At 35.5% G+C, this 24,930-nt stretch overlaps 1 protein-coding gene across 3 annotated transcripts in view; it reads left to right on the top strand.

The window, feature by feature from the left end:
* Grid2 (glutamate ionotropic receptor delta type subunit 2) overlaps positions 1–24,930 on the top strand; it is a 1,427,031-nt gene that overhangs the window by 292,048 nt on the left and 1,110,053 nt on the right. For all 3 annotated transcript variants that reach the window (XM_052719853.1, XM_052719854.1, XM_052719852.1), the window contains exon 2: positions 1,739–1,894. In XM_052719853.1, coding sequence (XP_052575813.1) covers positions 1,739–1,894 — 156 coding nt within the window. The remainder of the gene's footprint in view (positions 1–1,738; positions 1,895–24,930) is intronic.

Genomic DNA, 24,930 nt, shown 5'->3' on the forward strand with positions numbered 1-24,930 from the left:
TTCAGCATTCCCTTGGTTCTTTGTTTGACTTTTCTTAGATTCTACATAGAAGTGAGGTCATGCGGCACTTTATTTTGTGTGTTTTGTAGCAGGGTCCTGTGCTGTTGTTCTCTTTGGGGGAGGGGGCCAAGTAGACACAGAGTCAAACTACACAGACTCCAGGAGAATGTCAAAACAACAAGCTCAGTTTATTCAGGAAGAGGCAAGCCTTATATATCCTCCACCCCACCCTGGGGGGAGGTCTGATGAATATGCATCTGCTGGTGTGACATGGCCGCCTCTCATTGGTCCACGTCATCTCCAGATCATGTTTCAGCCGCTGTTGCTAAGGCAGGCCCAGGCTGGCTCTCAGAAAGTATTGTTTTTACTTGCTTGGGCCTGACGGCCCACAAGCCTGTTAGGGATAAGTCATCCCACAGTGTTTGACTTATGAGTATAATGCCCTCCAGATTCATCCATAGAGTGAATTAGAAAATTAAAAAAAAAAAAAGTACTAACACACAGAAAATGTAACTTCTTTCTTCACAACTTATTTACACATTAACCTTATTACTAACGTTGCTCGTAGATAGAGTTGCTTGTAGGTAGTTTCATCCTGGTGCTGACTATAAACTTGAGGCTCATGATTCATGATGTGAACAATTTCCTGAGAGATATTCACTCCACAAGAATGGGACTTGAAATCAATCAGTACGCAATAGGAACACCTGTGTTTAACTATATAATATGGACTAAAAACTGTTAAGAGTGAACTATGGAACTCATGTACGGAGTTTTCCTGTCCCACAGCTGCTCTCAAATAATCACTCTAGGCTTATATTAATTACAAAAGCTCAGCCAATAGCTCAGGCTTGTCACTACCTTACTCTTATATTTAAATTAACCCTTACTTCTTATCTATGCTTTGGCACATGCTCATGCCTTGTTCCCTCATTTTCTATACATCCTGCTTCCTCTGAATCTCCTTGTGACTCCTCCACCCTTCTTCATCCCATCATTCTCAGTTTGGTTTTCGTGCCTGACTTCATCCTGTTCAGCTATTGGCCAGTCAGCTTGTTTATTAAACTTATCATAGCTACATATATTCACACAATGTATAGAAGGATTATTTCACAGCCTTAGTGAATGGAATGGAAAATGTCATAGCTAAGTTAATCCTTCAGGGAAAAGTATCTTTTTATCATCAGTTCATAAATTTGCGTATGTCTGAATTATCTGTAAATAATATTGTGCATAGTGCTGAAGTGGTTATGAAAATTCTGCTCAAAATTGGAGAGAAAAATGAATGCAAAGAAAAGCAGAAACAATTAAGTTCAATAAGAGAATCTGAATTCCTGTCTACTCTGGGTGTGGGCCCTCAGAAATGTACAGAGTATATCTCATTTTCCCACTGAAAAATTCTTTAATCTGTGATTGCCAAACTTCTTACAACACTTTGGTATATTATCTACTGTCCTACAAACCCTAAAAACAGCAACAAGCGCATAAAATTGCCTCCAGGTTACTCTCCCTGCAACAACACTTTGAAGTATCATTCCTCATCTACACTTGAAAGAAGTGAGGATGCATCCATGCTTAGTGAGAGCCCTGTATCCAGGGCAGTGTGTTCCTGTGATAAATATAGTAGAGTCTTTAAGTGAAAGTGTACAGTTTTCAAGTAAATGTGTCTTAGGCATATTGCCAGATGTCACGATAGTGTTTATGCTATTGTTTAATAGAAATATTCATTTCCTTCTAGGAGCAATTTTTGATGAATCTGCTAAAAAAGATGACGAGGTGTTCCGCACAGCAGTTGGTGACCTCAATCAGAATGAAGAAATCTTACAGACAGAGAAAATCACATTTTCAGTGACATTTGTTGATGGCAACAACCCTTTTCAAGCTGTTCAAGAAGGTAAGGCCCTTCAGTGATCTAAGATTTATTTTAATTATGTTATTTTATTGTTTAATAAAATGGAAATTAAAATAGATTAGTAAACAGCAATTCAAAGTAGGCATCATTATGTGTGGTTTTAGCTAATTAGATACTACTTTTCTCTGAGAGTTCTTACAATGTACTTTTTTAATCTTACATTCAACTTTTGAAGGCATGTCATATAAAAAGTTATTATGTGGATTGAAATATGATATGAAACTGTGCATATATTTTGGAGTCAAGAGCTTTTTGTCATTGTTATAACGTCAATGGAAATGGAACATTCCTGTAAAATATGACTGTCTATCAGAATTTTTGCTTTGTATTTCTCTGCAATTACAGCCAACTTGAGTGTTGTTACAACTTGCAATGACATTTCAGGTATACACATGATAAATACAGTGCTGCAAGAAAAAACTAGAAATACCACCCACAAATCAGCAGTGCTGTGATGTGTTCCTAAAGTCCTGACTCTGGCTGTATTGTTTTATTTTCTACAAGTTTCCAGACATTAAAATAATATCTTTCTTCCTGATTCTCATGAGAGTGAATTAAAGTTCTCATTGACAAAAGTAATCTGCATTGCTCTTTCTCAGATTAGTGGAATTGTCTGTTTCAGTGTGATAATCTAAGTAAGCGTTAATACCCTTCTTTGGTAAAGCACTCATTTGGGGGGAATTATTTCTTTATGGTGGCCAAGTATATAGATGATTTTTGTGATTTTCCCTGTATTTCAATGTTGAAACATAATTCCTGCTGCAATGACATTAAGAGGTGGGAGATGTGGAAGCTGCCGAAGGCATGGGAATCTGCCTTTATACATAGGGTTAGTGCTCTTAAAAAAGAGGTGGAGTGAGCACACTGCACCCTTTGCGTTCAAAGGACACAACAAGGAGACACTTTCTTTGGTATGAAAACCTAGCACTCAGTAGGCAGAGTCCGCTAGCCCCAGGAACATGGGCTTCCAGCATTCAGAACTGTGAGCAATAAGTTTCCAGTCTTTTTAAGTTACTAATTAAAAGATGTTTTCTTATAGTTACACAGACTAAGACATTGGTCTGTTTTACATTTTATTGCACTATACTTTTAGGATGACGAAGGGCACAGTAATCTAGTCAAATGACTTGGCATTGTGAAACATTTAAATTGGATTTGGAAGAAGAAACAACAAACATCATCACATTGGAAATGGTAAATTAGTTTGGCAGGAAACAGTGTCAAAAACTAACATGGACAGGATGATAAAATAACCCTAAGTGTCTGGAACATGCAGCCTTTTTTTCTGCTATTATAACTTTTTGATGTATAGATTGTGTTAGAGAGGACTCTTAGGTATTCATTTACTTTTGTTCATTGACTGGATATTGCACTTGTGATCTAAAAAATATTGTTTATTGCTGACTGGATAGTATAAACAAGACTTTTTTATGAAATAAACAGAATTAAGAACCAACTATTTTCACAGAAAACTGAAAAGTATGTTTAGCGATGTTTTGATTTTTAATAACTGAATGTTAATGCAAGGCCAAATTAAAATGCATCCAAATATTTCACATTAAAATCATAGTTATACCATGAATTAAAGGTTCAAATAATGTGTGTGTTGAAAAATAATTTATGGAAGCATTTAACACATGTCTAATATTGGAATCTGTAAAGGAATTGGAAAAATAATGTAGAATTTGAAGAAGATATTCAATAATTTACAGTATTATGTTTACTAACAATCATTGTATCAATGAATGCTTCAAGACCTATTTGTCACCTAGTGCTTTCATGACCATGATGGGAACAGAAAACAAAGAGTTCTGATCAACTTATCTTCCTAGTCTATATGTGTCAATCTTAACTTCTCTCCATATCAACCTCAAAATTGCAATTAGATACTAATGGATTTTAAATGTCTACCTTGATTGAAAAAGGAGATTAGAGGAAATTATAATGTTTGAATAAATTCCCTCAGACCATTTTTTAAAGACTACATTAAGAACATTGAATGCTTTTTTTCCTTTAATAGTGCAGTGATATTCTTTTAGACTTTGCTTTGTGCATCCATCCTGCTGTTTGATAAGTTCTAGAAACAGAAATATCGCTCAACAGAACTGTAGGGACTTGAAAGAAGTTGTGACATTGAAAGCAAATTGAGAGAGAAAATAAGTTGGCCAGATGGAGTCCACTAGTTATCTGACAGGCAGTCTGAAGGAGCTTGACAGATTGCCTGGATGGTATCTACTACTAACAAGATGTTCTGGACCAGTTAGTCATATTGATGGTCTGTGCTGGGTGGTGGGCCTGAAATAAGTTATAGCTTTAGAAAAGCTTCCTTTCACTCTTTTGTATCTAGAAGGATTTGGAGGGTTTTGTTGTTATTGTTTTATTTGGTTTTGTTTTGTTTTGTTTTATTTTCCTGAGATAGGCTTTCTCAGTGTAGCCTGGACCAGACTGGCCTTGAACTCACAGATCCTCCTGCTTCTACCTCCCAAGTGCTGGGATTAAAGGTATGTACCACAACTGCCTGGCAAGATTTGGACTTATTTTGCAAGTGAAAATAATTATTTCAAATGATACCATAAGACATTGGTTCAAAAACATTCCACAGAAACTATCCAGGCTAGGTAGGTCTATCAGCTAAAAGGTCACATAACTACGATATGAAGTCAGGAAGTGTTTGAACACAATCTGTGGGTGATATTCTAGATAAAACCTTAGCAACATAGAAACACCTTATGTGAAAGACACTGGCAACTATAGTGAAAGCAGTAGCAGCTAATCTTATTAGTTCTTGACAGAGACTGACTTACTAATGCCCATGAAATGTGAGAGCTTATAAGAAAATAGAAGTAAGAACGTACCAGTCAGAGTATCTCACTAGATACTAAATGCAAAAACCTGACCTGAATGGTTCTTTGTGTAAGATTTTTGGAAAGATTAATCACTGTACATTGATATATAATAGCAAAATTCAGCTAAAGACTTTTCACATAATTACTCTTTTCTAAAAGGTACCAAAATCTGAATAGCTTATGTGTTATAATGGCAGAACCATACTATAGTCAGAAAAAAATATTCTTGAAGAAAATGTAGAACTACCATGATTATATTTCTTTCTGAACTATTACAAAGCATTATAAACTATATCATTATTATAAACAACACCAATTTCATGGAAATATTTAGTGCTACTACGTATAAATCAAAGTCTCAAAAGTAGGATTCAAGATGTAAAATATCTTCATTGAAAAGTCCAGGGAAATTCCTTATTTCCAATTGTGTTGGCTTCATGAATCTTCCAAATTGAAGTCATTGCAAGCGTATGAAGAAAATTTATAAGCCAAAAATGATTTCCTTTCTAGTTATTGATATCAGCCTGATTGTTTTAAAATCATAGCAGAAATGCACCATTTTTTTTTTTAATTAATTCTTTCTGGGAAGACAGAAGCAAATACCATATACCGAACCAAAGGCAATCAAAGAAAGGACCCCACCCATTTCTAGTTTAGTGAACCAATGTGTATGTTCCCATTAGCTATGGGAAGATAAGTTAGAGGTGACATGTAGGAATGTGGGTGACTCAGAGCCAGCTGTATCCTTAAAAAGCCCATCTTGGCACGGCTGGCCTCTCTTGAAAGTTTCATGCCTAGAGCTCTCTGGCCAGCTCACAGTCAGTTCAGCTGGTGAAAGACTGTCCTCTCCCCAGCAACTGCTCCTTGGTTTTTGTAATGATGTCCTTTGCTGTTCTCAGACTTTACAATCTGATAGTTCTGGCCCAAGAACAAAACTCAAAGGTCCTGTGCTAATTCTGCTCATAATTCTACTCATACTCAATTCTACTGTGCCCATTTGCCTATTTCTTCATTCATCTTTCCTTACTGCACAGCAGATAGTTGTGCTTAGACTTCCCGTTTTTTTTTTTTTTTTTTTTTTTTTTGAGCTTCAGCGCAATGTGTAAGCCTCACTCATCTACATGTAGGAAGTGGGGTAGAAGGAAATGAGGCCTTCACTTGCTTATCAAAACAGGTCCCTTTAGCAACTTGTTTGCTTCTTTTTTTTCTCCCTATACTTGAATACATGTGGACATTTAGTAGAAGATAGACGGAAATCTTCTACAATTCATTCACCACTTTTTCTTCCTACCAGTCATGTTGCGAAGACTCGTCCACAAAGTCAGGAATCCACATATTCCTAACAAGTGATGTCAACACACTTTGTCAACAAAGCAGTGAAGTGTAATCTGTTCTGGAGCTGCTAGAAACATCATCCACATCAGTTTTTTTTTAAGTATTTCACACTCACTCCTCCCATAGAAGAACAGCCCATTATAGGAGTCTAAAAGCTCAGTCAAGTTCTCTCCAACTCCACATGTTGTGCTACTCTAAGATTAGACTAGTGTTAGTGATACATAATGAAAGACATCAAGGAGACAATGTGTGATTCAGGGTTCTGAAAAACTTACAAAAAGTAAATTGTAGACTTCTAACATATAGAAAGACATCTTTTTGGGTGTATAACTTGAGTGTTAACTGTGTTACTAATAAAAGAAAAAGAATGTTGTATCCTTGGATTCAGAAAGGAAGGACATGACTTTTATTTTATTTTTTATTTTTTTTTTTTATTTATTTATTTATTTTTTTTTTGGTTTTTCAAGACAGGGTTTCTCTGTGTAGCTTTGCGCCTTTCCTGGAACTCACTTTGGAGACCAGGCTGGCCTCGAACTCACAAAGATCCGCCTGGCTCTGCCTCCCGAGTGCTGGGATTAAAGGCGTGCGCCACCACCGCCCGGCGACTTTTATTTTTAACAAAATGTTATAAATATTAATAGTATGATTTATGTCTTTTCATAGCAAAATTATTTTAAAAAATGAAAAACTAGAAACAAGTTTAATAGCCACCAAATGTGAACCCATACATACTGTAACACATCTTGGAGATGAGATTCAGTATTTGAAGAACACTCTATTAACAGAGATGATAAATGATTCTCAGTATGATTCCTGAATTGCAAGGCCTTGCACTGTCTCATCAATACACTCTTAGAGTAACAGGTCTCCAGTGATGTAAACAGATTGAAATGCATATTTTCACAGTTTCCCATATCATAGTTTTTAAAGATACATTCTTTGAAGCCTTTCCCTTCAATAACTACAATGTGAGCATTGTGTAGTTTCAATCATAAATGACATGCTTTGCATTATGAGTCACTCTGAGTCTTATGTATTGGGTGTTGTCATTTTTCAACAGATTTCTTCAAAGTTGTGTTAACAGAAGCTGAGACATGTACTTTCATTGTTACTGGGGTGTTGTTTTTTTTTCTGCCAGTTTGGTCATAAGAGTAGCAAATCACTTCTCTTACCATTCTGCAAGTACACATGGAGTATAGACTTTTGGATACATAATTCAGCTCTTAGTCAAACTTTTATGATACTGACTTGGTGAAAGAATCACACCCATGCCTTAAAGTACCTCCGATTGTGGGTTTATTAGGTTAAAAGCCACATTTAACCACACTCGGCACGTGACTGTAGTCCATCGTGGGTCATAAATATAGTCTAAGTCATTCTGAGAAATTAAGGATGATTTCTATTACATCTTATAATCCCAAATAATGATATCCAAGTTGATAGCAGTTGAGTTAGTTGCTTAATTTAAGAACAAAGAATAACCTGGTTCTTAGGTTTTCTTATATTTAACTATTAGGTGTGTTCTTCTCAACTGATAATTCAGTTTGTGGGGCCAACACTAGGTATGGGTTTTGTACTTATACAGAGTTTTATTGAATTCTCACAGAAGCATTCACTTGGAACATTCTCTTCAAAGGAACATATAAAATGCCAGTATGCCATAGGCATTTACATATTAAAGGGGAAAGCAAGAATTACTTAGCAGTACCTCTGAGCACCTCTGGGGTTCTACCGTGGCAGTAATTGCTTTGTACAACGATGTGCTTCTGACCAGTTTTCCCGAGTTTTTTTTGCGGGCTAGCTCCATCTTCCTATTGTCATAAGTTGGGTCCTGGCTTATTGATGAACTTCTTTCTTTCACTCTTGGTATGTAGCCCTTTTAAAATTTTGCTGACCATCTTTAAAACCCTTGGTTCTCTAGATTATGTCATGAGCACTCATTTGGTCTACATTTGTTTCACCATATAAGGTTCGAATTTGATGTGATTTACCTTGCTTGGAAAACATAGAGATTAAGTTCATGGACCATAAAATTAGATGTCTGACTATATGTTTTAAATATTCAAAAGAATGTTTCACAGGTTCTTAATATACTGAATGGCTCTGAGCCTCAGGAATTTTCATATGTAAAATGGAGATAACACAATATAATGTTATTGTGTTTATTATGTAATAATTACATGAGGTGGTAGATATGGCAGTGAAGTAATTAATGATTTCCCAGATTATATCATGGCCTCAAATTAAAAAAGTAAATAAGAGCTGTATAAAGTTGGATAATAATAATACTTATCACAATTTGACATACTAAATTTGTCTTTGGTTTTTCAGTATGAAAATAAGCTATTTTGATAACCACTCCTATCTCAAACATTGTCTATTTGTTTGTATTTGCCCCACAGATGGTTCTGAATCTACTTACTCACCCCAGTACTTTTCAGGTAGAACCTTGCAGCTGGATTCTTCTTGCTGTGAATGTAAAAATATCACAGGAGATGATTTTGCCTCCCCCCTCATTTTCAGAGTTAGTTCTCCTAGTTAGCACAGGAAGATGAAAATTATATTTGTAGTGTAATTTATTTGACAAATAATAGTGATGTTGCAACATGTGTACTAGGGTCTGGTAGATTTTAAATACCTTGTTACCATTTCTGGGAAGCACAGAAAGCCCATGGAGACCAAATTAAAGCTTTCTGATGATTTGTGTGGGCTTAATACAATCAGTGAAGTAAATAAGGCACTGAGTCATAGCTAAGGGGGATTCAGTTGTAGAGAGGCAGAGTGTAGAAGAATGATGTACATGAAGGTCAAAGAGAGAATGGATTCAAGGAAAGCTTTATGCTTGCAGAGATGTCTCATCGCTGGTATTTGAGCTTGTTTCTGACATGATTGTTTAAAAGGTTATCTTCCCAGACTTAGCACATTTTCATTCTGACTTTTCATATGGGAATATTAACTCTTAATCTTCATCACTGTTTTCTTTGAATTGTCAGTACTAATCTTTTTTAATAACATGATATTATGTAATTTTCTGGGGAATTCTCATCACATTTCAAGACATATTTGTCTGGGGAGGATTGGGTTGTAGATGGCAAGATTGGCTAGACTTGTTTCTTAAGCTTACTTTCAAAGGTAAATTCTTATAATATCTATTAAATATGAGGAATAAATTCCAAAATGGAGAAGAGATATTTGTTTACACAATGTGGGGGCATGGGGGGGGGCTTTGTATCGATGTGACTATTGTGCAAATAATGTAAAAACAGTTCAAATACAGACTTTTTAGAGACTTATTACGTTTTGAGAAGATTCTGTTTTTTTTTTAATTTTATGTAACAGCTGAATTAATCAGATGGTTATTACTGTGACAAGGGACCTGAATAATACAATTGAAAGAGGAAGCTTTTACATTGGCTCATGATTCTAGAAGCTTTACCTCATTCACAGTCATTCAGCCTGTTTGTTTGTGAACCTGAGGAAAGTTGGAATCCAGAATAGCAACAGCAGGATAAAACACCTTGAGGCAAATACTACTGATAGGTAGCATCAACATAGACTCCTCTATGGCATGGCTAATAGCAACCTGCTTCCTCGTACTGGGTCCCAGCTCTTAAGATTTCTAGTACTTCACATTACTGCTGTGGCATTATAAATCCATCATGGATTAATAAAATAGTGACACACAAGTCCACACAACCAGTTACCTTTGAAAAATCACATTTCTGAAAATTACTGAACTTGGGACTGAGCCTTCAACACAGGAGCTTTTTGGGGAATACTTTGTTTGCAAACTATCACAATCAATATGAAATACTTGTTATATAAAATAGAACAGTTTGAGGTGATCCTCTGCACCTCTGTGCTCATTCATGTTATTAAAAGCAAGCAAGGCACAGCAGACTTGGGTGAGAATGTGTAAAGCAGTAAATGGAGGGGAGTGAGAGAGATTGCTTTCCTACAGATCCCAAACCAAAGGCTAACACACTGGCCCTTTCTACTGGATCCTACTCATCTCTACTCTTTTTAATTATTTGTTCAATAAACTCTAAGGGAAGTTTATTATTAGTGTCACCTTTTTATTCAGTGTCAATTAGCTCACTCAAAATTCATCAAAGACTCCATCCATGTACACATACAGTGGCTGAGTCTCCAATTTACTTCATCTTTCTTGAAAATGACTTAAAGCTTGAATATTGAAAGTGGAGGGTAAAAACTGGTGGAAAATAAGGGATTGCTAAAAAGTTCAATTTTTCCTTGTTCCTTTAGTTGTAATATAATTTTTAAAACAATGATTACAAAAAATGTAAATTTATAGGTATCAATTAAACAGATTTACTCAAGCACCCAAGAACTATATATAACCACATAGAAGAAATGGACAAAAGGAACTAAGTTAGTTAATAATTTTTTTGAGTGGAAAATGGTGTTATAAATGAAAGTATGCTTTGACTGAAACATACAGGATATATATATATATATATATATATATATATATATATATATATATATATATATATATGGTTTAGAAAATAGGATGGCGATGGAAAATTTAAAAATAAAATTTAAGAAAAGTTCATATAGCGTAGAAGCCTTCATGAAAAGGGAGTGGGTAGCATTTCAGTTTGTTGCATTTGGAAAACTATTCATGGTGTAGTCTTCAGTATTTGAAGAGCTAGATTATCTTTTGAAGTCCTATGGTTTTATTCTGCTTATTTATAAATGGTTTAATTTATCAGTTCATCATTTGATAGGTAACTATTGCTTATAAATTACTCACCCAAGTCATCTTCAGTGTTGCAGACTCCTTTTGTAACTTGACTGATTCAAAGAAAAGACTAATATTGCTGCCTCTGGGGCAAAAAAAATCATTGCTATTGGATCTATTTGGGTTTTATACCCACATCCTTAATTTTGAGCATAGAATTGAAAATGTTTGTTCTTGTCATGTAAATATTTCTCTTCCTAGGAAAAAGAAACAAAAATAGAACAAATTAGAGAATAAATTTTATTCAAATTTTCTCATCGTTTACTGCAGAGCAATTTATAGAAATGTATTGATGTTTTAATATTTAATAATATGGAGGCCTAGGAAAGGAATCTCATCTTGTGACTTTTGATGTGCAGTTTGCTGTAGAGTCTGAAAAGGAGCCTTGTAGGAAAAACCAAATGATGGGAAACAGCCTTCCTCTAATAATGGTTGCTGATAGCCCATGTACTATTAGAAGTGGCTTGATTTCCTTTTCTACTCTTTTTCTTTTTCGCCTTATTTTCTTGGTGCCCTCCATCTCCTCTGGTTCTTACAGTCTGTCTGCCTCTTTTTCTGTAGGGTTCCTTAGCCCTTAGCCCTGAGAGGAGGAATTTAATGGAGGCGTTCCATTTAGGACTGATTGTTTCAAAGTCTCTCACTGTCTGCATAATGTCTGGCTCTGGGTCTCTGTATTTGTTTCCATTTGATGCAAGAGGAAGCTTCAGTGATGATGGCTAAGCAAGGCACAGATCTATGAGAATATCAGAATGTCATTTGTAGTCATTTTATTGCTTTTTCAACACCCCCCCTTTTTTATAACAGTAGTATTTGCTTTTACCCTAGATCCCTGGACTATTTAGTCTCCAATTCTCAGTTACCCAAGAAGTGTCAGTGTGAGTTCCATCTCATGGTATGGACCTTATGTCAAATCAGATATTGATTGGTTACACCTATAAGTTTTGTACCACCATTGTGCTAGCATATCATGCAGGCAGAATACCATTGTAGATTAAAGGATTTATAATGGCTTGGTGTTTATGTTTCTCCTATAGTATCATACAGATACCTTTCTGTACCAAAGACACCAGAATGTAGGGGTAAAGGCTCTATGTAGGCACCAGCTTGACTTCACGTTAGATGAGTTGTGTATGTGTTGTCTTCAGCAGTGGGGCCTTGCTGTCAGTTTGTGGAGCACAAACTCTACAGTCTTGACAACAGCCTGCATTTTTTGGGCATACCCTTCGGCCAATATCTCAATTAGATGTAACTCAATGGTAGTCCTGAAAGCTTGATTTGGTGAGAAGGGATGTCCAGTTGGGGTTCTGTCTTTCCTGTTACTTAATGATTTCACTTAAGCCACCCTCAGATATGTGTATATTTTAGGAATCTTCTACTGTGTTAGATTTCCATACTACTGCTCAAATGAACATTAATTTTAACTGTCTCTCTTCCTATTCACTCCCTTGTTCTCCCCCTCCACTTCTCCAGTTGATCTTCCAAATCCAGACCCAACCCATCTGTCCATAACTGTCTATTCTATTTTCCTTTCCTGGGGACAGCTATCTGTCCATTTAGACCTTTCCTCTAAATCTAACCTTTGTAGTTCTATGAATTTTCTAAATAACTTATTTCTTTAAATTAAACAACTTTTTCTAATACTTTCCTCTATTTTTCGATATCCCTATAAACTGGGGAGTAAGCCTTTAATATATGAGCATTTCATGGTAATTTTATGTTCAAGTCACAACAATGGTTCTTTGTAGAGCCAGGGAAAATACAAAGGTAAGTTTTACTTCTGTGTTACACTGCTCATATACACTGCAGTGTATACTGCTGTAGTACCATGAGTATATAGAAGGTTATCAAGAAACATGATGGCTGAATCACCCTTCAGATCTCCCTGTCATGTATCTGGCTAGTCTTCTGTCCAGTGTTTGAACAAGCTCATATTGTGGCTGCTCCTTAGTGGAGCAACAGTATGAAAATACCCAAATGGTTTCAGTAATTTGTTAGATCAGGTGGGGGATGAACTAGAGTGTGTATGTGTTTGATAGGTGTTGATATTTGTTTGGGCACCCTCGCATCCATCAGACAACTCCTGATAGCTTGCAATAGAGACTACTGCCTTTAACGATTTTATTTGCTCCAATACATTCAACCATATTAGAAAGGTCTTAAAGATGAAAATTTAATTTATTTTATTTTTTTAAAGCAATAATATTATCACCAGACATGATTTTGAAGACTTAAGGCTGAATATCATTCAAAAGAAAAAAAGTTTTCATGAATAGTTACTTCATCTGAATCAATTTGTTTTATACATATTAGTTTATATATAAAGCAACATGGTCAATATTTTATTTAGTGAATTATCTCCTTGATTTTATTAGAACTGTTAAATAGACTCTGAACTATAAACAAAGTTTATATGAATATTGCTTAGTTACTCCCAGTGTGAGCATGCTGTACAAAATATATAGATGCAAAGAAAGGATATATTTCTGCTTTCTATGATCATTCTCTGACACGTGTAATAAAAACAATAACTGCAACTTGCTAAGATATAGCTGTATTTACATACTAAGTTTTTAGCATGGGAAACTATTGGTAATAGAAAACATACCCAGGTATACAGATTTCTAGTTGTTTTCTAATGATATTTGAGCAGGAGAGTGTGCAGTCACAGGTTTTCATACATGGGAAGATTACTAAAAGAACTTACTCTGCTTGCATAAGCAAGCATTTACTTTTTTTCTTCTAAATTCTGCTATGATTATTCTGGAGGAGCTGCTATAGTAAAGACTATGGTACTTTTAACACCTACGTATTCATATTCCTTTTGTTAATGTGCAGAGTAGTCCCATTGACTTTGGAGCTAAATTCTTCTCTTAATGCATTTTCAAAAAATATAGCTCTATTTTTATATCCTAATCTTTTTTCCTGAGATGTGTGTTAACTCTGCTTCTTAGGCTAATGTTGACTCTGTGATCTCTGAGTACTTAGCATTGAGTCCCAAGGCTGCATCAAAGTTGAATGACATCATGTTTGCATGAGTTTAATTCTAATTTTATTTCTTTTTAGATCTAAAATTCCAACACAATATCCTAAATCCATAGAATTTCACCTAAGTATTGTAATATAGATCCATATTATATGAATTAAATTTATTGAAATGTCCCATTCAAATACTATTATGAACATTAGTATTATGGGTGCTTTGTGAAATTTCTTCTATTCTTCAGAAATTTGAAATTAGTTCTGTTCCACTGGATTGAAGCAATGATTATCTAACAATGATCAGATAAATCATAGTTCAGTCATTGTCAGTGAGTCCCAAATCTATAGATGTTAATTCTACCAAAGCCTTAATCTTTCCATGTGTAAATGAGGAGAGTCTTGAAATGTAGGACATTTAGAATTTATTGTGAATAAACTCTTACGTTTTATGTAAAGCCAATAACATAGCTTTGTCAAGTAAACTGGAGCTTGGTAAGACATGATCCATGTTTCTGACAGGAGCTACTGAAAATAAATGAAGCCATCCACAAATGACCACACTGTGATGATGAATGCCTTCCCTTCTTACCGCCAACAGAACAATGTTTCATTGCTTTCCTGTTTCTCCAAGAGATTCCTCATCAATCCCAAACAAATTAATATTCACAGTACTGCCTGGTCTTTATCAAGCATCCTGGCACTTTGGTTGCTTTTGATTTGACCTTAATGTCCAAATTGTCAACTACAATTCCTAGCCTTAACATACACATGTGTGCCTTGTACATTTCTAGAATCTGGTTCCTAGAATTTACTGTTACACATGATCAATTATAGTATTAGTAATGGTGGACATTGTCTTAGGTACTTTTTCTACTTCTAGTTCAATTAAGAGGCAGCAGCAATGGCATACATATCACAGTATCAGACAGCTAAGCTTTGTTATGAGCTGATCTCAAACTACAATCCTCGCACCTACTAACACATTCATCCCTGATCATTCTATGAAATGTTAATGATTATTCAGATTTTGTACATGGAATTAGGCCCAGAAAGGTGCAGTTGATTGCCAAAAATCATCATTAAGAATGTAAAATAATTCAGATGGAAGAGTTCTTGTTATAACATTCTGTATGTAACATTCCACAACATTCTTGTATTTTATTTTATCAAACTGGTAGTTATTCTTCCATACCACTTTGTCACACAAAAGTAATAGGACACATACGTTGTGATGTGATCAAAGGCTGTGAAGTATTGGGGTCTGTATTTCATTTAGTCAGACTTAGTAAGCTGTGTCAACCACGTGTACTTTCCTGGTCTTCTCATGAAGAGTTTATTGTTCACATATTGCTAAATATCTTTTAAGATGTTGATTAGTTACCAGAAATTCTTAGATGATGATATTTCATTTACATTTTCCTTAATAAATTTGACATAAAAATCATCATAAACAACTTCTGAGTTTTATATAATGAGAAAAACTATTGCAGTCTTCTAATTCTTTTTCATTTCTATTCAAAGAGAGTTTGATATTACAGGATACTGTAGGATAAATATTGGTCACACATACTGAAATCCACATTGAACAGAATTGTTTTGGAAAATAACAATGAATGTGGAGAATATGAGCATATGACGTAAGGTTACAAAATGAAGTTGTGTTTTGAAGAAATGATTTTGATAAGGGCATAATGGGATTTCTTTGCTTACTTTGTGTCTTTAGTAACACAAACCAGTGATATTTTTCAGTTTTTCCATGTTAATCAATTTTGGAAGTAGGGTATTTAATAACATATTTATCTTTGTGACAATCTCTATATCATGAATAGCAGGAAGGTTATTTTAGTCTACTTATGGCAATGAAAATATTTAGAAACAAGTTGTTTTGATTCCTGAAATTATTTTTCATGTACCACTTTGCCCTTAAAAAAGAGATTTTCAATTAATATTTCAGTCAAAAGAGTAACTTCCAACTTCATAAAAACAATGAAGTAATTATCTAATAGAATTGTACTAAAATATAATTTTAGTCCTGGAAGATAGTAAGAAATTAATATAGTTATTTGTAGCTAAAGTTTTCCTGCCTGGCCCACAGTCAGGACAAATCTGTCTCACCTGCCAGTCCCACAGCCGTTCAGACCCAACCAAGTAATCACAGAGACTTATATTGCTTACAAACTGTATGGCCATGGCAGGCTTCTTGCTAAATGTTCTTACAGCTTAAATTAATCCATTTCTATAAATCTATACCTTGCCACGTGGCTCGTGGCTTACTGGCATCTTCACATGCTGTTTGTCATCGTGGTGGCTGGCAGTGTCTCTCTGACTCAGCCTTCCAATTCCCAGCTTTATTCTCCTCCTTGTCCAGCCTATACTTCCTGCCTGGCCACTGACCAATCAGTGATTTATTTATTGACCAATCAGAGCAACACATTTGACATACAGACCACAGTACTCCCCCCTTTCTTTTCTTTTTTTTTTTCAAAAAAGAAGGTTTTAACCTTAACAAAGTAAAATTACATATGATTTGGGAATTTGGGTGTAGCTTCTCTTACTACTTCCTGCTGGAGGGGGGTGCTGTATCTTATGGGGACACAAAGAAAATTTTAGGATTATGGAATAGTCCATGAGGGTGTATTGTCTGAGCCAGTTGCCTTCAAACCATTCTGGATGTTGGATCATTTGCGCCATGGTGTCATCAGAGACCTTTCAGGGGGTCTTGGCTGGTCAAACCTGATGTATCTTAATCTGGAACAAATCCACAGCCTCTGGCTTTGTGTGGGAACAAAAGCAGAGACTCTTTTCCAAAGCAACATATCCTTATATCCAAATTTTGAAGTCAAGGTACCTTTAAAATATACGTTTTGGCATAACTCAACAGCTTTTACAATCAAATGTTTTCTGCAGTTAAAAATCCCAAAGACAACACAATCCAGATTCTCTGTGTAATATTCATCTTCATGTGGCTTATTTTTTATATTAATTTTACTGTCTCTTTAAAGACTTTATTTTTTAAAACTATGTATTTGTTTCTATAACTCTATATATCACCTTTTTTGTCTCTTTCAAGCCTACGTATATTTTACATACATCGTAAACTATTACATCTGAATCTGTCCTATTGTGAATCTATTGCTTTAAACTGCAGCAGCTGTGGCTGCTGGCTCTGCCCACCTCAGCTTCCCAACATGGCGGAGGTGGTACGTACGTTTACCTCCAGCTCTGGGAGCTATCGTGTGTCTATGCTTTTATCCAAGCAGCGTGTATCCCAGAAACCTCTTTTTTTGTTGTTGTTGTTGTTTTTTTTTTGTTTTGTACTAGCAAAGTCTAAATCCACCATGCAGCTTAATGTGCCACTTGCAGAGGCCTCATTCCCACCATACTGCAGGTTGAGCGCACATGCTAGGAACCCACAAGTAGCTCAAACCAGCAGCTGCTACTTATTTGAGAGAGAAAAATTAGGAACTGTTTTTCGCTCTGTTTTAGAATCTTTTTTTCTCAGTTTTTAGGTGGAAACTCTTGCCACCACGTTGGACGCCATTTGTAGATGTAACCAACCTTCTTATCAAATAAGAAACACAGAACCAATGCAAAGAAAAAAGCCAAGAGGTCAGAGCTAAGAGCTAAAACCTTACCCTTCCTCCTGCGGTGGTCCTCTCTCTCCGAACCAGAGCTACTTTCTGTGTTAAAGTCCTTATATAGAATAGAATTTCTGTTCTGCCTTCTCATTGGTTGTAAACCCAACCACATAACCGCCTCTTCACGGTCTGTCTGTATAGGCCTCCAGGTTTTCCATGATTGGTATTGAGATTAAAGGCATGTGTATCCAATAATGGCTGTATCCCTGAACACACAGAGACTTACCTAGCTCTGCCTACCAAGTGCTGGAATTACAAGCCTACGCCACCACTGCCCTGCTTTCCTATGGCTTGCTAATAGCTCTGACCTCGGGCAACTTTATTTATTAACATACAAATAGCACTTTAATACAAATAAAATATCGCCATAGTTATTCATTAATTTTATGTTTGAGGAAACAAACTTGAAGAGAAACATTTGCTTAAATAGGTAATTGTAGGAATATCCAGGACCAAAGTATGATTTTTTTTTCCATTTTTCTTTTCTTTTTGACATTATAATGATATCCTTTCTCCTTTCTCTTTTCTCCTTCTAAAAACACCCATATACTACTCCTTGATCTCTTTCAGATTTGTAGCCTCTTTTTTCATTTGCAGGTATTATATACCTTTATGCACGTAGAGTGAATGTTGCTATTCTCTGAGCCTAAGAAAGAACCAATAAATTGTTTCATTTTATTCTGATCGGCAGTAACTCAGTCTGTAAACTACAGCTTTTGTAGCAAGAATGCCTGGATGAAAAAAAATCCATCACTATTATTTACTAACATTATAAAATTAAAGTTTTTAACTCTAAATTTCTCATCTGGGAATTTGAAATAGTAATATCACCTATCTTAAGTATCTCTTATAAGTAGATGAATTCGTAAACTTAGAGCTTTAAAATGCCCAGCAAGAGGGGATCTTGTGCTATTCTGATCTATTTAAAAACCCAAACTGTTTTTCACCAATGTGATTAATATTCATTTCAGAAGCTTTGGAAAGTTGAGTTCGGGCATGCATTTTTTCTCACTGCTGCAATCCTAGGACTAGGGAGACCAAGACAGAATGATTTCTATTGGTTTAAGGCCAATCTGGACTATGCAGTAAGTTCATGGTCATCCTGGGTTATAAAATAAATCCTGTGTTTAAATACAACAATCAAGAAAGGAACAGCCACGACAGCAACAAATTGACAATCATAATACCTAAAACTATTAGTAATACACTTATACATTGCTCTCACCTTTCATTATACTATATTTTGCTTTCATCTACACCTTGAGTTTTATGGGGTGAAATTCTGCCTATACATCTAATTTTTGGTAACATGGACATCTAGATAGCTTATATTTCAATTCCTAAACAATAAATTTTTAAAATGATATTTGAATACATAGATAATCATTTAAAGGAATAAGAAATTGGGCAATTCCACTGAGTTTTAAGGGTAAGTCATGTTACAATGGAACAGGTTGTTGACTCTAAGGATTATAGTCAGCCAGGATTATCTACTACCTGAACCCAAATATTCTATTTCAACAACACAAGCAAATAACAAGGTAAGTTTTGAAATATACAATACAGTATTGTCAACTATGTTGCAGCTTTCTTTCTTTTTTTATTTTTTTATTTAAAAAAATATTCTTGGCTGGGTGGTGGTGGCATACACCTTTAATCCCAGCACTTGGGAGGCAGAGCCAGGCAGATCTCTGTGAGTTCCAGGTCAGCCTAGTCTACAGAGTGAGATCCAGGACAGGCACCAAAGCTGCACAGAGAAACCCTGTCTTGAAAAATAAACAAAGAAAAAAATTATTTCCTTTTACATACCAACCCTTTTTTTCCCCTCCCTCCTCTTCTCCTGCTACTCCCACCTACCCCCATTCCCTCCTCATAGAGGGTAAGACCTCCCTTGGGTAATCAATACAGGCTGGCATACCAAATTGGGGCCAGACCTAGGCCCTGCCCCCTGCATCAAGTCTGAGTAAGGCATAGCACCATAGGGAACGGTGTCTAAGAAGCCAGTTCATGTACCTGAGATAAGTCCTGGTCCCATATGGGAAGCAACAATTGAGACCCACTGGAGTCTGTTTTATGGCTATAAAAAGAATCATAATCAATAGTAAATAACAAATCCTTTCTCTGGACACAAATCCTCAAAATACAAACCACACAGTGACTAATGGGGGAGCAAACTGTGCTATTTAAATGGGGAGTGTGAAACCTCTTGGTAATTTGTGGTTGTGATAAGAGGATGCCTTTTCTCACGGGGATGCATAGCCTCAGCTCATACTATTCCCATTGTATAGGGAAAAAAGAAATCAAGATTAAACTCATAGTGTTTGTAAATATTTTGTAAGAGCACATGTGTTCTGTTTCTGGGATGGGGTAACATAGTCTTAGATTTAACCTTCTTCACAATGACCAAGTGAGGTAAGGACTATCATTTAGCACATTTATAAATATACAGGTGGTGCTTGAGAGTTGGCTAAGTGGTTCAAGAGTACTTCCCATTCTTGGAGAGGACCCAGGTTAGTTCCCAGCATCCACATGTTGGCTCATAACATTCATAACTATAATTTCAGTGATCAGATTTTCTCTTCTGACTTCTACAGAAAACAGGAATGTATATGGTATACATACATGCATACATATGTGAGGCAAAGTGCCCATACATAAAAAAATTAATCTAAAATATGGGTAGAGTGGACAGAATCGGGGATAGGAACATGAGGGATCCGGATGGTTGAGTTGGGGGAGGGATGGAGATGGAGAGCAATGAAAGAGATATCTTGATAGAAGTGGCCATTAGGAAGATAGGGAGAAACTTGGGGCCAGGGAAACTCCCAGGGATACACAAGGATGACCCCAGCTGAGACCCCTAGTAATAGTGAAGAGGGTGCCTGACCTGGCCTCCTCCTGTACTCAGATTGATGACTACCCTAATTGTCATCATAGAACCTTCATCCAGTACCTGATGGAATCAGATTCAGAGATCCACAGCCAATCACTTGGAGTCCAGTTGAAAAGGGGAAGGAGGGATTATATAAGCAGAGTGTGGTCAAGATCATGATGGGGAAACCCAAAGAGACAGCTGACCTGAGCTCCTGGGAGGCTCATGGACCCTAGAATGACAGCTAGGGAGCCTGCATGGAACCTACCTAGGCCCTCTGTGTGTGGGTGATAGTTGTGTAGCTTGGTCTGTTTGTGGGAACCCTAGCACTGGTATCAGGATCTGTCCCTAGTGCACAAGCTGGCTATTTGGAGCCTATTCTCTAGGGTTGGATGCCTCCATCAGTCTTGATGCAAAGGAGAGGAGCTTGGTCCTGACTCAACTTGATATGGCAAGCTTTGTTGAACCCCATAGGAGGTCTTACCCTTTCTGAGGAGTGAAAAAGAGGCAGGAGGGGGAAAGAACAGGAAGAGAGGATGGAGGGGGAACTGTGGTTGGTATGTAAAATAAATTTTAAAATTAATAATAAAAAATAAGTGATTTTTTTTTACCATGCTCATTCCATAGCAGCTAATGGCCAGAAGTCATCCACAGTTGACCACATAAAGGTATCTAGGTTATTGGCTTTTCCTACGATGAGATGAGGTAAGTCATTGACTTTTCCACAATGAGATGGGATGTTATTCTGAAAAAGATAAGTGTTATTTCCATTTTCTCAGTGGCTTTATTAAATTTATATAACAATATATAAACAGCACAACAATAAATTCCTCTCAGTTGTTCAGAGTTTTCTGACATCCATATGTGTAAATATATCCTCTATGGTCAACTTCAAGCTATTGGTGATCCTATAGGATCTAGACTTACATCATTCTTCACACTTTATTGGTAGAATTTATTGTTTTATTTACACTGTGAAGATGAACATAGAAAAAATACTCTTACAAGCATAGCTAATATTAAAATATTATGGATGACATTTTACTATATAATTTTTAATATTATGTATTTAATTGAAAGCTTATGTAAGGGCTTGATGTAACTGAGAAGTGATGTGGATACCTATTAAGGACTAAGCCCCATTTTCAAACTCTAGTACCCCCTAAATGTATATAATTTATTTTTTTCTTTTTCTTTTCTTAATTTATTTATTTTAAAAAGTATTTTTTCATTTTATATACCGATCCCATTTCCCCTTCTCCCAATGCCCCCACCTCCCATAATCCTACCCCACATCCACTTCTCAGAGAGGGTAAGGCCTCCCTCATATCTACATGTAACGGAAACATACATACTTCTTTAAAAATTCAATTGACTGTCAGAAGCTACTGGAAGCTGGTTGCCTGTTTCTTTCTGCTTTCCTGTGCTTGCTGCATGTTTCTGTTTAGTTTTTTGTTTTCCATATGTGATTCTGACAGGGCTGAACAAGCAATGCATTGGAGGACTCTGATGTGCTCACGAACCCCCGAAGTGTGCCCATTGACTTTCTGTGACAAATGCAGGACTCCTGGCAGGGTTTCTCTAAGTCCTCATGACGCATTCGATCAATTTGCCTCCATTGAAAGTACTTGAGGACAGCCAATCTACTGACATGAGATTCTGCCTTTTATGCCACTTAATATCTGTGGTTCCTTGTGTATTCATTTCTTGTTTCCTTTGCTCTGATTTCTTTTTATTACTTGCCATAACCCGTGGGCTTGATGGTGACTATCACTTGTATAAAACTAACCATTCTTCATAATTCTTTCCATGTTCAATTAGAGCTAAAAGTAGATATTTCCTAATATTGATCTAAATCCCAATACTATCTAATTATAAAAGCACTAGATACTTTTATTGAACTATGGAATAGTAAATGTTTTGCAATGTCATAGTCTATATTTCTCAATATGAAATTAAATAGAATAATGTGTTGTTTTCAAAGTATATGTTTTAGCCATTTGAATATTTTTAGCTTATATATACTTGTAAAAATTAAATCCATATCTTGAAATAACCACATTTGTGTGTGTCAGGGTTAAGGATTTGATCAATGATACTCCCTTTGGATCTTAACAGATATGAATGTTTTGTGATGTGTTCTATCATACAATGTTTATTAAACATGTATTCTGATCATTCCTGGTGCGTCTGTCATGGTATATGTTGCTGTGAATGTATAGACTATAGAAAAACTTCAAAAGATTTCACATGTGGTTCCCCTCCAGGTATTCAATTAAGCACTAGCACTTTCAGAAAAGTGTCAAAAGTATAAAGGAAAGAGGTGGAAATTGGAATTGGATATAACATGCCTTTTGCTGTCAGACACAATTTTGTCTCATCAAATAGCCAGGAAACTCATTACAGGCATGTAATGATATATAAGAGGGTGATGAATAGAAAAAGACATAAGTCTGGTCATATGTATTTGGGGAAATGTATTACATATATATATATATATATATATATATATATATATATATATATATATATATATAAAAGTTTTGTATGTAAATAACTGAATATCTTATTGCTAAAACAATTGAAACTCACAGTTTTCAAAACTATTTCAAGTATTATTTTCTTCTTTATTTTGTAAGCATATTTGGGATAAAGAAGAATGTGGCATTTCTTCACAGTAACACAGTAACAGTTACTAAAATGTTTTGTGTTTCAATAATCCTAAATTTGACTGTAATGCTCTTAGAAACTGAGCATGGACAATGGAGTTACAAATAACTTGTCTCATAATGACACCTCTATAAACTGAGTTTCCATTGATGTTAAAGATATTTACTCACATTATATTTTCCTCATTCATGGTGTGGAATCTTGGATCTGTGCATGGCTAAAAGGGAATCATAGTTTCACAGTGATTGTCTAGTTTCTGCTGCTCTGTTTGTGTTTTCAGTGAATAGAACATCTAAATATGGCTGTCTGATGTTTGTGACGTTCACTGCCTTCCTTCTGCTTCATTTTCTCCCTACATTCTGTCTCAGTCATGGGCTAAATTACTTAGAATTCCTGGAATCATTATCATGCCTTTTTTTTTCACTAGAATATGAATTTAGTTCCACTGCAAGTACATATTTTTCTCTTCTAAATTTTTGTCTTATGAAAACCTTACTCTTCAACAAATACTCAAGGGTCATTTTAGTGAAAGCGTTTTCTTTTTTTTTTTTTTTTTCCCAACTAAAGCATTTCTTAGCTTAACAAATTGTCTTATGTATTCTTTTTTCTGTTTCTTTTAGAAAAATTTGTGCTCAATCTCTGGGCCATTTTCCCAGTATTTCAGTCAACATATTTCTTAGTTTTAACCCACTAAACGCCCAGTTTCTTTGAAGCATAAATTGCTTTCTGTGTTCATTATAATGCAAAAGCAAATATATAAGCATTTAGTTATTGGGTAGTTTTCTGGTGAAGTATTTTCTCATACTAGTGAACAGTGATGGCATGAGATGGGAAGAATATCATACAGTAGGAGAGATATAAAGTGCATTGTCTAGATATACTAAATTGTTTAACTAAGAGGCACATTATATAACTCTAGAGGCAATTATATAGCTAAGAAGTACAACTGAGAAAATAAGGTATTCTGTACATTGAAACTGCAAACTAAGTATCAAAATTAATGTATAAATTCATTATTATTGTCTAAGAGGAAATTATTTCTCTCATATAATGAGGGGTAATAAAAATTGTTCATCTCCCCCAATTTCCTTCTTCTCACATTAATTTTCATGGAAGTAATAAGTTCCATTATGCTTGCTGTAGCCTTCAGTATCTAGTAAAATCTTTAGCAGTCAGTGTAAACAAAATCATACTTTAGATAGCAAGGAAAAAAATCCCAAATATGTGAGTCTTAAGTGGTGCCACTGCAGGTAAGAGTAGAAAGTAAATGCAAGACTGAGATTAAGGGTGGCCAAGCCGTCAGAGGCTGAAGTTCAATAGGAAGGCTTAGGGCTTGCTGTTAGGTGAGACCCTGGAGCTGTCACTGCTTGACCATATAACCAAAGACATCTGTAAGGGCTTCTCTTTGAACTTTACATTATTTTTGGGTGGGACTAGAAATTCTATGATTGGCATCAGGGTAACACTGGCTTTTTGAATTTAAAGCCTTTCTTTACTTTTAAATTTTATGGAATTATTTGAGATGTGTTGGTCTTAGTTCTTTTAAGTTCTAGAGGAATTCTGTAGTGAATCCATCGTTTTTTTGTTTTTGTTTTTTGTGATTGCTGTTTTCTTTTTATTTTTAATATGGAGTGTTTTGTTAGTATTTCAATAATGTTACAAATTCTGGATTTGTCTAAATTATTCATTGAATTTTGGTTTAATTTTGGCACACCATATGTATCTAAAAAGTCACTTTTTTTTCAGATTTTCCAGTTTAGGGAAACAGAGATTTATAATGTATATCCTTATGATTTTCGGGAACTTCATTGATATCTGTTATTAAGTCTGCCTTTTAATTTCTAATTTGATTATGTTAGGTCTTCCCTTTCTTTTGGTTAATTTGGCTAAGGATTTGCCAATCTCGTTTTATC

Source organism: Peromyscus californicus, unplaced genomic scaffold (genome assembly GCF_007827085.1).
Source record: "Peromyscus californicus insignis strain IS unplaced genomic scaffold, ASM782708v3 Scaffold_6__1_contigs__length_162567912, whole genome shotgun sequence".
NCBI classification, from domain to species: domain Eukaryota; kingdom Metazoa; phylum Chordata; class Mammalia; order Rodentia; family Cricetidae; genus Peromyscus; species Peromyscus californicus.